The sequence below is a fragment of the Neltuma alba genome, unplaced genomic scaffold, assembly GCF_004799145.2.
Source record: "Neltuma alba isolate B1F8T4 unplaced genomic scaffold, ASM479914v2 tig00002298_pilon, whole genome shotgun sequence".
Taxonomy (NCBI): Eukaryota; Viridiplantae; Streptophyta; class Magnoliopsida; order Fabales; family Fabaceae; genus Neltuma; species Neltuma alba.
The window spans coordinates 60,432-76,036 of NW_021632813.1; the positions used below are offsets into that span (position 1 = coordinate 60,432).

At 33.7% G+C, this 15,605-nt stretch overlaps 1 protein-coding gene across 1 annotated transcript; it reads left to right on the forward strand.

The window, feature by feature from the left end:
- The first annotated feature begins 11,902 nt into the window (after positions 1-11,902).
- Positions 11,903-15,121, forward strand: LOC114721946 (uncharacterized). The gene has a single exon (XM_028907844.1). It carries the CDS (start codon positions 11,903-11,905, stop codon positions 15,119-15,121), a length of 3,219 nt encoding a protein of 1,072 aa, XP_028763677.1.
- Positions 15,122-15,605: the final 484 nt, after the last annotated feature.

Genomic DNA, 15,605 nt, shown 5'->3' on the forward strand with positions numbered 1-15,605 from the left:
ACCTTAAACTGAATTTCACCGAGTAAAAGAGGTAGCATTGAATCTATAATTTGATTGTTTTTCTTGCTTGCTTAATGGTTCTATGGTGCTTGCTTTGTGTTGATTGAATTATGCTATGGTAATGGTTGATTTTATGATACTTGATATGCTTTGGCCAAATGCATAAGAATATGCCAATATGATTATATGCTTGTTTTCTTTCATGGCATAATGCATGACTACATATGGTTTGAGGATGTCTTGAAGTGGTAACATAATGTATTATGCAAAGCTTGATTAATATGATGATTATGATTCATTGCTACTGAGATTTCTATGAAATCTCATTCCTTTATATTCCAATATTCACCAACTAGGGGTTGAATCAAGCAAGGAGAAAGGAAAGGGATTCACTTTGGAGGATGATAGAGCTTAATGTTATTGAAGTTATGTTTTGTAATTGTTATGTATTGTTATGTACAATTATAAACTATGTTGGAATAGTATATTAATGATTAAGGATGCCTTATATCTAAGCAATTGATTAAGAAATCATGTTTAAATATGTGTTATATGATTGGAAAGGTTATGTGAGAGGAAAAGAAAAGAACAGAAAAAAGCGAGAATTGCAAAAAGAGTATAAAAGTTGACTTTTTGAGGGTCAAATTTGACTAATAAAAATTTGAGCAATCAGATGAGTTTTGAGCTAAAACTTGGCAAACTTATAGATCTCATTTTTATCTTAAAAACAAGTGGTAATTTATCAAATTTAGAGTTTTGTAAAAAAAGTTATGCCCTTCCAAAGTTGGGCATAAATGCTGAAAAATTGAAATATGATCATATGAATAGTACCACTTTGAACGAAGTATGAGATTGATGCATAAGTTGTGGATGCAAATTAGTAATTTTTCTTTAAATAACATGTCAAGAGCTTTCCCTAGAACTTAGAACCATCTCGTTTTGATTTTTATAAAATTAGTTATGAATTTTCAAAGTTTGGCCTTTGTAAGGGTTACCATGAATAGTAACCTGAATTTTTTTTCCAACCTAAGGCCATAAGAAATGATTCCAAATGGTTCTAATTGAGATAAAATAAGGTATAAAAGTAAGGTGTGACACACTATCCAAACACTAGAGGATATGCTGAGAGCTTGTGCCCTAGATTTCAAAGGAAACTAGAACGAGTACCTACCATTAGCTAAATTCGCATATAACAATAGCCACCATTCCATTATACAAATGGCTCCTTATGAAGCATTATATGAGCAAAAGTGTAGATTCTCATTATGCTGGATAGAATTGGAGGAAAGAAAGATGTTTGGCCTTGATTTGGTAGAACAAACCTCGCAACAGATAAAGATAATTCAATAAAGACTATAAACATCACAAAGTAGACATAAAAGCTATGTCGACATATAACAAAAGCCTCTAGAATTTGATGTTGGAGATCATGTCTTTCTAAAGGTATCTCCAACCACAAGCGTAGGAAGGTCAATAAAAGCCCGAAAGCTGACACCTAAATTTATTTGACCCTTCCAAATTCTTTCAAAAGTGGACCAAATAACATACAAATTGGCCCTACCTCTCAATCTTAGCCAAATTCATAACATCTTCCATGTCTCTCAATTGAAAAAGTACATACCAGATCCTTCTCACATCTTAAAATATGAAGATATAGAGCTGCAAGATAACCTTACTTTTGAGGTAAAGCCAATAAAGATCGTAGATCAATAGACTAAGCAGCTACGGAATAAGACCATTTCAATGGTCAAGATGATCTAGAGAGGCCTAACTCAAGAAGAAGATACTTGGGAAAAGGAAGATGACATGAAGGTTAAATATCCAGAGCTATTTGTATAAGGTATGTTTTAAATTTTGAGGGCGAAATTTATTTAAGGGGAGGAGGAATTATCATATCCTGAAAAATTTATCCTAACATTAAGAGTTAAAAATCCTATTATGGGCCAACATAGAAAGTAAACTGAACGATGAAACAACTTTTGATATAAAACTTCAATAGGGTCTAGACTAATATTTTTAGAATGATTAGTCTAGAAAGGGCAGAATGAAAAAACTTAAAAAAAATTCTAGAAAATTCTCAAAAAAATGGTACAAAGGTAAATTAGAGGTTTTGGAACATCAATGGAGGCCTAAAAGTGAAAATGGTTTGAAAATAGTTATTTATAGAATTTCTTGAAAACAAGGGTTCTTTGAGAAAAATAGTAAAAATTGAGTGAAAAATAACTATTTTAAATATTTAGAGGCCTCAATAATTCTAAGAAAAACATGAAATAATTATCTAAATATTTTATTGAATTTATAAAATTAATTTTAGGTCCTGAAGTACAGGAATTAATTTTAGGATATTTATTTTCAAAGTTTAACCAATAAAGTCTTATTCAGAGGAAATTCAAAATAAATAGTTAGAGTGATGAAAGCCTTTTGTCATTTGCCTTGAGGTTCTCAATCAAAAAATAAATCCAAGCTATGCAGTATAGTGCAAACTCAGGTCGTTTCACTTTTGGGAGCCTTTATTAATTACCTAAGCTAGACTAAATGCCATGTAATGCAATGAAAGGGGGTTTTAGGTTTTAAGATTTAAATGAATGATGACTAAACTAAATGCAATAGAAATAAACATAAGCTACTATATTTTTGGTATTTTTGATAAGATGATGATGGAATGGAAATGAATGACAGGAAATCTCTTGAGAATGGTTTTGATGGCAATCATACTTTACTTAAGATATTGGGAGTTTCACAAATCCATTAGGTTTTCTTAATAACAACCTCAATAACTCATTGAGTCCAATGTCTAAATCAATGAACTTCATTAATGAAAACATTGTTAAGCTCCCTTAATGTGTAATTTGAGAATGATCATACAATTGGCTTAATGTAACCCACAATCAACTCAGTATCAAAACATGACCATGCAAGATAGGAGAGAATCAAGAGAGTTACAAAGAAGCATATATGTGACCACATATATTTAAGCACAGAATTCAACATTAACCAATCCAAACTACAAAAGTAAATCATTGACCAATGATTACAGAATCAACTAAAGTGTCTCACTAAGAATTTAATTCTAGACCTAGGAAATCATAAATACATAGGTAGAAACTAAAGACTGAAACTGAAACTCCCTTTGAAGCTTGGAAACTCATGCCACACCACCATTCTTTAAGAGTTGATAAACCCTAGCCCTCCATAGTTTCAAGAAAAGCTCTAACTGAAGTGAATCCGTCGACCGTGGTAGCTGGGAGTTGAAGGAAATGAGATGGAGTGAAGGAAAGATGAAGAAAATGGATGGGGAAGAAGATGGAGGTGGAGAGGTAAGAAGATGAGAGAATAGAGGTGTTGGAGATGATAGATTGGAGTGTTAGGTCGAAAATAGGGTTTCTAAGGGCTTGAGGGGTCAATTTGGGTCGGATCATATGAGTAGAGGGTCCATATTTGCATTCTGGATCACAATCTGACGTTCCTGATACGAAGAGGTTCGCCGCAGCGAACTATTCCAGAGAGGTATTCTAGTGAGATTTTGAGAGTTTGTCCCGGCGAACTATTCCAGAATAGCCACTGATGTACATTTTCAGACTTTTTGCTACAACACAGCATTTTCTTGGAAACTCTCATGTTGTGTAATGCTTTGGTCTTCAATCTTGGCTCTAATTTTCAAGTGTCCTACAATAAAAAGCAACAATTTGAAGCATCAATTGTCCTAGAAATCAATTGAATACAATTAATAACTAATTATGACAATTTTACCCTCAAAAGACACTAACACAAAGCAAGGACTCTAAATCTAAATTAAGCACAATTATCAATAAAAGGAGCCAAAATCTATGATAAAAACCCTCAAAATGAATAATTGGATTCAATCATAGAGGTAAAGAAAAATTCTAAAATTTTTTATAATGCATTCTTATATTCAAATAGGATTTTTGATGGAGAAAAAGGTGATTTTGGAGGCCTGGAATAATTATGGAAACTAATAAGTAAATAATAACCGATAAACTTCAATATTGTTTGAAATTGATATTTTATACTTGAGTCATCTTCTTGGATCTCTCCAGATCAGATTGGGCTTTAATTTGGGCCAAGAAAAGCCTAAAAAATTTGTGCAAAATGGTGGGCCAATATTTAAATGGATTTATGTCTAATTAACCCTAAAATATCCATGGGATATTCTTAACAATGGACACTTGGCATGATTAGCAAATTAGGGATTCTTGATGGCAGCCACATGGCCTCTTACGTGGTAGCTCGTCATGCCATTAGCAAGGGGGAAGGAGTCTGAAATTTATCTATAAATACCCCCTAATTACACTAAAATAGCAAAAAATTGACAAAAGAGTGGAGGTGCTGCCAAACTGAATTCTTGAACCTTGAAGTGGATCTTTGATAGTGCATTTGAAAGAGGAAATACCAAGCTTTGGTCAAGGATTTATGAAGGTAAGTTCGAGCTTTGTTTTGGTTAAGTTTAAAGCTTGTTTTAGTTGGAAATTTAAGTTGTAAACCACGGTTATAATACTGCCCATTTTCAGTCAGGTGAAGCATGAACTAGGGAGGGATAGAAGCGTTAAAAATGTGTTGAAATTATCATGTTTAAATGGTATTTGGATTGATTTTTGGAAAAAAAAAACCAAGATAGGGTTATTAGGCACTCAATTCAACCATGATGTGTTCTTATGATAGGAGTTTGTTTTGTTGAATTTTGATAATTCCAATGAGTTCAAAAGGTATTTTTGTGCAGGGAAACACCAAGAAAAAGTGTTTGGAATCATTGGAATCAAAATTGAAAATTTTAAACCAAAAAAGGGGCCTATTCGGCCAACGTAAGTTGAAGGGGAAGGAGTGTGATTTTATTAAATATGAATTGATATTTGGATTCTACATGAAAAATTATATAGGAATGAACCAAGAGATTGATGGAGTCCAAGGAGGAACAATAATGTCAAAAATCAAAGGAAAGGGGGACTTAAGTAGGTTTAATGTTAAGTATTTGTATTCAAGCTTGAATGGTTGATAATGTGGCCTGTAATTATACTTAGATTGATAGGTTTTATAGAGAAGAACCAAGGAGAACATTAAATCCTTGAGAAGACCATATTGAACCAAGTGTAAAATGTAGCATTGAATCTATAATTTGATTATTTTTCTTGCTTGCTTAGTGTGTTTACGTGGTTTGCTTTATGGTGGTTCAATTATGTTATGGTAATGGTTGATTTTATGATGCTTGATTTGCTTTGGCCAAATATATAATAATATGCCAATATGATTATGTGATTGTTTTCCTTTCATGGCATAATGCATGACAAAATCCTATATGATTGGAGGATGTCTTGAAGTATTGAACATATCACATTATACAAATCTTGATTAACATAATAATTATAATTCATTACTACTAAGATTTCCATGAAATCTCATTCCTTCCTATGTTAAATTATGTACCAATTAGGAAATGAATCAAGCAAGAGCAAGGGTAAGGAGATAGTTTTGGGATGATGAGACTCAATGGATTTCATGACAATGTATTATTATTATGTAGCCTTTTAGAGAACTTTATTATAATTTTGTATTGGAGCTTGGATATTGTAAACCTATGATCGTGCACTTATAATGTTGTATTCTTGTTCATAAATATGGTTTGGTATGGCTGGAATGATATGGTATGCAAGAGAGGAAAGAAAATTCAAAAAAATTGGATTGGAGGGATAAAAATATCCTAAAACTGGACAAATTAAGGACACATAAAAAAAAAAAGAGCAAATGAACGAGTTTGGATCTAAGATTTTACAAAATTATAGATCTTATTTTTAGCTTTAAATCAAACAGTAAAACATCAAATTTGAGTTCTGTACCAAAGGTTATGCCCTTCCAAAGTTGGGCTAAAATACTGAAAAATTGAAAATTAACCAAATGAACATTGCAACTTTGCGAATTTCTTGACTCTGTTTCATAAGGATATGATACCAGTGAATATTTTTTCCTTAAATATTGTATTACAAGCTTTAAATAGAGCTTGGAACCATCCTATTTTGATTTTTTTTATAATTAGTTATGAATTTTTGAAGTTTGTAAAAATTTTAGTGAATAGTAACTTGGGACCAAATTTTAAAATGTTGAATTTTCTTACCTTTAAGGCTTTAATAATGGTTCCAAATGGTCCTAAATGTGATATAATATGGTATTAAAGGAGGTGTAACATATTTGCCGAGGCATTAATGCAATGAGTTAAACACATTTAAATATTCAAAACTCAACCATATCATGGCACATACACATAATGCAAACAACCAATACAATTCAATACTAAAGTTGTAAGTTCTTGCTACTTCTTGATGAACTTGATTCCTTAATCTCTTCCTCTTGTTCTTGAGTTCTTCTTTGTCTAATTCCAGTGCCTATCAAACAAAAAACAATGGCATTTCCAATCAACTTAATAATTCCATTAACACTTTAACCTAAAACCCTAACTGTTTAACTTTCATTTTATGGTTTTAGCATCATCTTCTTTAACTTAACTTTCATATGTTTTTTCTACATGGTTGTTCATCTAGAATCCATATATATACTTAGATTTATCAAAATCCAACTCCTTACCCTATATCTAGACTTGGCTGAGAGGTATGTATTAGGGTTCAAATATTTCATTTCCAATTTTAATACTTCTAAACACATATTCTTCACATATCCCTACATAATTTCACCTTCTAAACTCATTGGAAGCATGAAAATAACAAAAATCAAATCTTATCTCTAAGAACTAGGTATTGGCAAAAGATAGCCCCAGATTACACAAGTTGATATTCTTTCAAAATTAAGATTCTAGCACCATTTTCCAACCATTCTCTATCCTCTAATCCATGCACAACCTTTAAGTCATTCATATCTCAACCTTAACCAATTCGAGAAGCATCTAAGCTTGGGGTTTCCATGCTCTAAACTCTATCAAAACCATATTTAAAACCATCAAATTATAGGACATCATAAACTAGAAGGAAAGCCAAGCCCTTACCTTGAGTTGGAACTTGATTCCACCTAACTTGAGTTTGATCTTTCTCTCCTCCTCCTTCTTCCTCCTTTGGCCAAACTCTTCTCTCTTTCCATTGATTTGATCGTGTTGTTATGCCTTGGGGTCAAATACAAAAAATTTATAACCAGATCCAAGAGATGCAGTATAGCACTGCAATCTTAGTCGTGTTCATGTGGAGCCTTTATTAATGACCTAAGCTAGACTAAATGTCATGTAATGCAAAGAAGGGGGTTTGGGTTTTGAAGATTAATTTGAACTATAACTAAAGTATATGCAATAAAAATAAACCTAAGCTACTCTATTTTTAGGATTTTTGATAACATGATGATGAGATAGAAGCGGATGATAATGAGCCTCTTGAAAATGGATTAGTACAATTATTATTCACAAACTATAATGGGATTTTATTTTCACTAAGCTTCTTAAATGGGAAACCTCAAATATCATTGAGTCTAATATCTTAATTAATGAATCTAGTCCTTAAGACATTGTGAAGCCCTCTTAGTGTGTGCTTGCGATTAGTCAATGCATTAGATTCAATTAAAACCCTTTTCCTCCAAAATAACTAACATGATCATGTTGAATGAAAGAGAAGCAAGAAGTCAAAACTAAATATATTGAAGAGCATAAAATCCTCATTAACCAATCCAAAACATAAATTAATCATCCAACAGTGATTACAATCATAATCAAAGGGTTTAACTACAAATTATTATTCCTAAGACATAGGAAATCATAAACCTATAGCTAAACAAAGGATAGAATAAGAAAACTCCCCTAGTGAGATTAGAAACTCAATCACCATCTTCCATCTTCAAGTAGGTGGAACCCTAGCCCTCTATAGCTTCAAGAACTGCTCCAATCAAAGTGAAATCATCAGCCATAGTAGCTAGGAGTAGAGGAAAATGGGATGAAATCAAGAAAAGTTAAAGAAAATGGATAGGGAAGAAGGTGGAGATAGCGAGGCAAGAAGATCGGCAAATAGAGGTGTGTGAGATGAGAGAATGGAGTATTATTTCGAAAATAGGGTTTTTGGATGTTTAAGGGGTTAGTTTGGGTTGGATTATATGAACAGGTGCTCCATTTTCACGTTTGGATTTGAATCTAGCATTGTTGATATGAGGACTTTACCACGGCAAAAGAAAATGTTTGCCGTGGTGAAGGTATCCCGAGAGGAACTCCAGTAAAACTTCTGCAAGGTTACTGCGATGAAGGAAAATGTTTGCTGGGGTGAATAGTTCCAGAATTAATATTCTTAGTTCTCATGTTGTATAATCCTTTGGTCTTTATTCTTAGCTCTATTCTCAAGTATCCTACAATGTAAAGCAACTATTTGAAGCATTAATTGTCATAGAAATCAATTGAATACAATTAATAACCAATCACTTGCTTTTCAAACTAGAAAGAGAGAATGAGGATATATAGCGTATATAAAATGGTCTCAAAATCTACCACATAATAACTTCCATTTACTACTTACCTTTACCCTTGAACACTTGGCTTTATCCTGTTTCATCTCCCTTCATGATCTTGCCACCTTAATCCCCTTATGTGTCCTCTCATTCAATGCCAAAGGCCACCTCACATAACACCTCACACGCCACCTAGCATGCATGTGAGGAAAACGATAATTTTTTATTCTATAATTCATTCTTCCAAGCCTATACTTCAACAATATGTATTATTCCACTTAGGTCCTTCCCTCCTCATTTTGGCACCATTTCAACCCAAAAATGGGGGAAATTTTGTTCCATCAAGCTTATACTTATTACACTATATAATCTCCCAATATTGGTTGAATTTTTCTTAGATCCTGTTGAATTTACTATTTCCAAAAATTTATTTCTTTATGCCAATAGCTTTCTTTTAATGAAGAGAGGTCTTCCTAATTTTCTCAAAATTTATTTTGACTTGTATCCCCTCTAATTAAATTTTTCCCGAAATCCGCCTTTTACTGATATAATTCAACTTTAAATATTTTAAAGCTAACCTCTACATCTCTAGAGGGCGAGAATAATTTTAAAATTCATAATAACCCTTCAAATAAGTTTCCTCATTTTTTCATGAATGACCTCTACATATTTTAAATAATTCAATTTAACCAATTTTCTTTTATTTAGCCCAAATTCCATGAAATTATCAAAAATTCCAAAATAAATTATTGTCATGTTATTTTCATTTTTCAGGCCTCAAATACTATTGTAGACTCTTTATTCTATTTTTCATAAATTTTTGGAGATTTTCAAGTGCTTCGAGCATAATTTTCAATTTTGCCCTTCCTTGCCCGAAACTTTTCAAAATGATCGTCAGGTCCTTCCCCGGGTTTCACTTCAAAAGTTGTTCCATTTACCCTTCTACTACACTACTTAGCCCTCAGTCGATCATAGATTTCACTAGTGCAAAATACTAATTTAGCTTCTACTTTTGGTGTCAGTTATAGAGGAAACAGAAGTTGTATGTTGTTTCATCACTTTTCGCTTCTGACCTGCTTAGACCTGAAGCCATAAACTTACATATGACTTCTGTTCAATTTTGAACAGACTCCATAAATATACCAAATAATTTTAAATTATATTTCATCATTTCATATAATAGCATTAGGACATCTTCTATAAGGTATAAAGGCATTATTACATACTATGGTTTCATTTTTATTTAATTAATTCCATTAAAAATTTTAATTATTTAAATAGAAATAATATATTTTTTAAATTCTTTTTATTTTTTCTTTTTCACTAACTGAATGGTTTTTAATGAGAAATTTTCTTTTAAATGATTTTATACAATTAAAAACTTGATTTATTTCAAACTTAGATGAAGAAATTATCTATTTATATTAGGTACAATATCTAGTATATATCTAACCAGATGCTGTGTGCAATTTTTTTTTTTTTAGTACAAGCTGTATGTAATTTTTTTAAAGGCCTACTGCGTCTGGCCCATTACCAGCAGCCGTATGGTGCATATGGCTTCAGTCCCATTTCGGGCCTGAAGCCATAACACGTTCAGCAACTTAAAAAAAAAAATCCCCGCTTCCCTCCATATTTTCATCAGCGCGCCTTCCAGTCTTCCGTGTACAGTCATCAGCTCTGGGTTCTTCTTGCCCGTTCCTCCATGTCTGTCTTTGCGGGTGTTCAAGTGGGTCTCGCCGGAAGTTTAATCAGTGTCCCGTGGGTCTCGAGCTGATCGTTTCCCCCCTTCCCTCCATATTTTCATCAGCGCGTCTTCCCGTCTTCAGTATATGGTCATCAGCTCTGGGTTCTTCTTGCCCCATTCCTCCATATCCGTCTTCGTGGGTGGTCGAGTGGGTCTGGTCGGAAGTTTAATCAGTGTACCGTGGGTCTCGAGCTGATCGTCTTGCCTTCCTTTTGTTCTATCTTTGAATTGGTTCCGGGTCTCGCCTTCTTCGTTCTGTCTTCAAGGTGGCAGTTGGGGCTGGTGTTCTTCTTCTTCACGTTGGGTTCGAACAGGTTCGGGGGTCTCATCTTCCTCTTTATCTATCTTTGGGTGGCACTTGGAATCTTCCTTCATCGACATTTGGGTATCACCGAAGCTGCTCTGTTCTTTCCTCCTCACCGTCGTCGCTGATGCCTTAGGTCTTGTATATCTCGGTGCCGTGCGTTGACAGTAATTTGTTTGAAGCTTAGGTTCTAGTGAGTATTTTAGTTTTGCTGATTGCTGAAACTGAAAAATTGTTTGATCTGTTGAAGAATCGTGTGATTGCCGTATACTCTGTTCGTTCGGTTTTTTTTTTTTTTTTAAATTGTTGCTATGGGATTTTCCACCAGCCTGCTGTTTATTGTACATAGAATGCTAGTTTGGCAGCTGTAAATGAGATGAGAAATTATTTGGTTGAATGGGTTTTACTTGCTAACGTGATGACTAATCCTTACCGTGACTTAGGAGTCGAAATTTTTGTTCTGCACGAAGGGATGCTGTCAAGAATGTGAATGTCTTTTTTTGTATTAAATGTCACTATGTTATGCGAAAATTACATTCTGATCAAACTAGGAAAATGGAGCAGTGGTCATTGAACCAATTCATTTGATAGAAACAAAAACGAATAAAAGTAAAGGAATGAGGTATAGCTTGCATCGCTCCCATTCTGACCCTATTCAGGAATGGGATAAGGGATGTCGTTGGTGCATCTTCTTCTGTTCCTATTGTTCTTGATTGATCTGTTGCTGAACCAATACCAGTCAATTTGATAGAAACAAAAACGAATATATAGATGAGCTGTTATACTTGAGGACTAAATATGTTTGATTTGATTTAATTTATTATATATGTCGAAAAGGGACAAAAGTAGATGATAATGTGAAATAGAATTGATGCATATGCATAATACTTGATGTAACATGCACGAAATTACTTTGGTTACAAATAAATAATGCATTTTTTTATAATATATAATTTCTCATATTAATAAAATTTTAATCATTCTTTGACCAAAGTTTTTTTCGATGATATTTGATAATTGTCACTTTTTTTCTAGAGTTAGTATTGATGAGTATTATTGAGATTATATTTGTTAGAATATCATATTGACTCTGAAAACTTGCCCTGTTGTTTCATTTGGTATCATATTGCTTTGAAGTTGAATTAGAACTTATAGAGTTTGAATGAAGTTAGAATTTGTAATGTATAGCTTTGAAGTTGAATTAAATTTGATCAGAGTTGATAAAAGTCACATTGCTCTGGAGTTAGTGTAAATGAGAAATACCATTGAGATTTGCTGGAATATATGTTTGATTAGGAGATAACAAGGTTAAATTGAGGGTTTAATGCATGGGAGACGTCATTTTTTAAGCTGTCATGCTGCTGGGTTTTTTATTACCTTAAAAAATAATAAGGTGTTGATATTTGATTTAGGTAATCATGGATCGTAGTTGGATTGACGCTCTACGAACAAGTGACGAATATGAGCGTGGGGTGGATCAGTTTTTGGAATTTGCAAAGAATAATGTTCCTAATAACAATGGATTGTTTTATTGTCCTTGTGTTAAATGTATGAATGGGTTGCGACAAGTTACAACAGAAATAAAGGATCACTTGATTTGTTTTGGGTTCTACAAAGCATATAGACAATGGGTATTGCATGGTGAGTCTAAAAAACATAAAGTGTGCCAGATTGAGAAAGATGATATGGATATGGATGAGCGAGTGGAAGATATGATTCATGATGTAGGTGTTGATGTTGTTGAGCAATTACATAAATATAGTAACTTGTGCAATGATGCCGAAAAGCCTTTATATCCTGGGTGTACAAAGTACACAAGGTTGACAGCAGTGTTAAAGCTAGTCAACTTAAAAGCAAAAAATGGGTGGAGTAATAAGAGTTTCACAGAGTTGCTTATATTGTTGAAAGATATGCTTCCAGAAGGTAATATACTTCCAGATCGTAATTATGAGGCAAAGAAGATATTGTGTCCAATGGGATTAGGATATAAAAAGATACATGCTTGCCCCAATGACTGTGTATTATATAGAAAAGCATATGATGAGCTGGATGCATGTCCGGTCTGTGGGACATCACGTTATAAAGTAAAAGAGATGGAGGGTGGTGATGTTATTTCTAAGGGGCCTCCTGCAAAGGTATTGTGGTATCTTCCTATAATACCAAGATTTAAACGTTTATTTGCTAATGCAAATGAGGCAAAGAAGTTGAGATGGCATGTTGAAGAAAGGAAAACTGACGGAATGCTTCGACATCCTGCTGATTCTTCTCAATGGAAAAGGTTTAATCAATTATTTTCTGAATTTAGTAATGAGCCTAGGAATCTTAGGCTTGGACTTTGCACAGATGGGATGAATCCTTATGGAAATCTTAACAGTCAACATAGCTCATGGCCTGTTCTCTTAGTGATTTATAATCTACCTCCTTGGTTGTGTATGAAACGCAAGTATATTATGTTATCTTTGATGATTTCTGGCCCAAGACAGCCAGGAAATGATATAGATGTTTATCTAGCACCGTTGATTGATGATTTGAAGATGATGTGGGAGGTAGGTGTAGATGTATTTGATGCATATCATGAAGAGTCTTTTAAGTTAAGAGCTATGATTTTTTGCACAATAAATGATTTTCCTGCTTATGGAAACTTATCCGGATATAGTGTTAAAGGGCACAATGCATGCCCTATATGTGAAGACAGGACATCTCACCAGCAGTTATCACATGGAAAGAAGACAGTTTATCTTGGTCATCGAAGATTTCTTGAACCAGGACACCCTTATCGGAGGAAGAAAAAGGAATTTAATGGCTTTCAAGAGTATAGGGACCCTCCAGAGCCACTTACTGCAGACCAAGTATATGAACGGGTGAAAGACATTGATACAGTATTGGGTAAAAGCCAAAAAAGAGTAACTGAGAAGAATCTCTGGAAGAAGAAGTCTATCTTTTTTGATCTCCCTTATTGGAAATATCTTGAGGTAAAGCATAGTATTGATGTGATGCATGTGGAAAAAAATGTGTGTGAAAGTCTAATTGGAACACTATTAAATATAAAGGGAAAGAGCAAGGATGGTAAGAAAGCAAGATTAGACTTACTTGAAATGGGGATTCGAACACACTTGGGTCCAAGAACTGATGGAAAGAGAACTTACATGCCCCCAGCCTATCATACTTTGTCGAAAAGAGAGAAAAAAAGCTTTTGTCAATGTCTACAAAGTATTAAGGTGCCACAAGGATATTCTTCAAATATCAAAAAGCTTGTATCAATGAAGGATTTAAAATTAGTAGGCATGAAGTCCCATGATTACCACATTTTGATGCAACAATTCTTACCAATAGCAATTCGAGACATATTAGAGAAAAAGGTGAGAAATACAATAATTAGATTATGTTCCTTCTTCAATGCCATATGTAGTAAAGTCATTGACCCAGAGAAATTGGATGAATTGCAGAATGATATTGTCATTACCTTATGCCAACTTGAAATGTACTTTGTGCCGTCATTTTTTGATATCATGGTACATCTAATTATACATTTGGTGAGAGAGATAAAGTTGTGTGGCCCAGTTTATTTGCGTTGGATGTACCCATTTGAGCGATATATGAAAATCCTTAAAGGGTATGTGAAGAACCCACATCGACCTGAAGCGTCTATTGTTGAAAGATATGTTGCTGAAGAGGTTGTTGAGTTTTGTACTGAATACCTATCTGGAATAAAACCTATAGGACTTCCTGAGTCTCGCCATAAGGGAATGAGAGTTGCAGGTCAAGGGACGCGAGGATTTAATGTGAGGCCTATGAAGCGTGATGATGTAGAACAAGCGCATATGTACATCTTAAATAACATTGATGAAGTTCAAGATTACTTGTTTGAGCATAAAGAGGAATTAAGGGTTCAAAACCCTAAAAAGGCAGATAAATGGTTGCTAAGTGAGCACAATAAATGTTTCTCGCTTTGGTTTAAGGCAAAGGTAAAGCAAGATCGTCAAAAGTTCAATGTTTCTGATACAGTAAGATGGCTAGCTAGTGGGCCTAACTATAATGTCACAACTTGGAGTGGATATGACATCAATGGCTATTCATTCTACACAAAATATCAAGATGATAAGAGCACTATGCAAAACAGCGGTGTTATGGTAGTTGCAGAAGCAATGCACTTCTCTAGTTCTAAAGATAAAAATCCTAAATGGGCATCCATGCAGTATTTTGGGATTATTGAAGAAATATGGGAAATTGACTACTATAAATTCAAAGTGCCAATTTTCAAGTGTAAATGGGTTGATAGCAATAATGGTGTTAAAATAGATATGTCAAGTCTTGCACTGATAAATCTTAACAAAGTAGGTCATAAGGAGGATCCTTTTATTATGGCAGTTCATGCAAAGCAAGTCTTTTATGTCACAGATCCAATTGATAAAAATTGGTCCGTGGTTCTACATGGGAAAAGCCTGATTGCTTATGAAGAGAATGATGAATCTTATTGTGACATTGGTGAGACTCCTCTTTCTATGTCAACCATGCCTCAATTGGATGAAGAAGATAAAGAAGATGGTGTACATAGCATAACAAGTGAGCATGGTGATAAAGAAGATGATATGTATGGCGTAAGGACTGATCATGATGAAGGTTTATGGGAGACTTAATCATAATTAATCAAACTCTTATGACAACAATATTAGTAGAGGTGTTTTTAACTTTTGTGTAAGCTTTTCAACATCGTTTCTTTTGATATGTTTGATTATAATTTTAATTTATTATTCTTTTGTTATTGAACTCATTTATATTCCTATTTTCAAAGGTATACATGGAGAATTCATCCAGTATTGGCAACAAAACCACAAAGTCAAAAAATTGTAAAAGAGGCGTCACACGGCTTACTAAATTAGCTCAAGCAGATGGAGGCAAGATTCATATTGAATTTGATAAGAGAGGAGAGCCAATTGATTGGAAAGAAGGGAACACATTTAGAAGTTTTGTTGCACTTGTTGCACGTCAAAAAATTAGCATTTTGATAGATGAATGGGATAAAGTGAAACAAAATGATAGAAATGAAGTTTGGGATACTATACTGGTACCTCTCATTGCATCCTATATCTACTTTTTATTTAGCTATTATATTGTAGTATA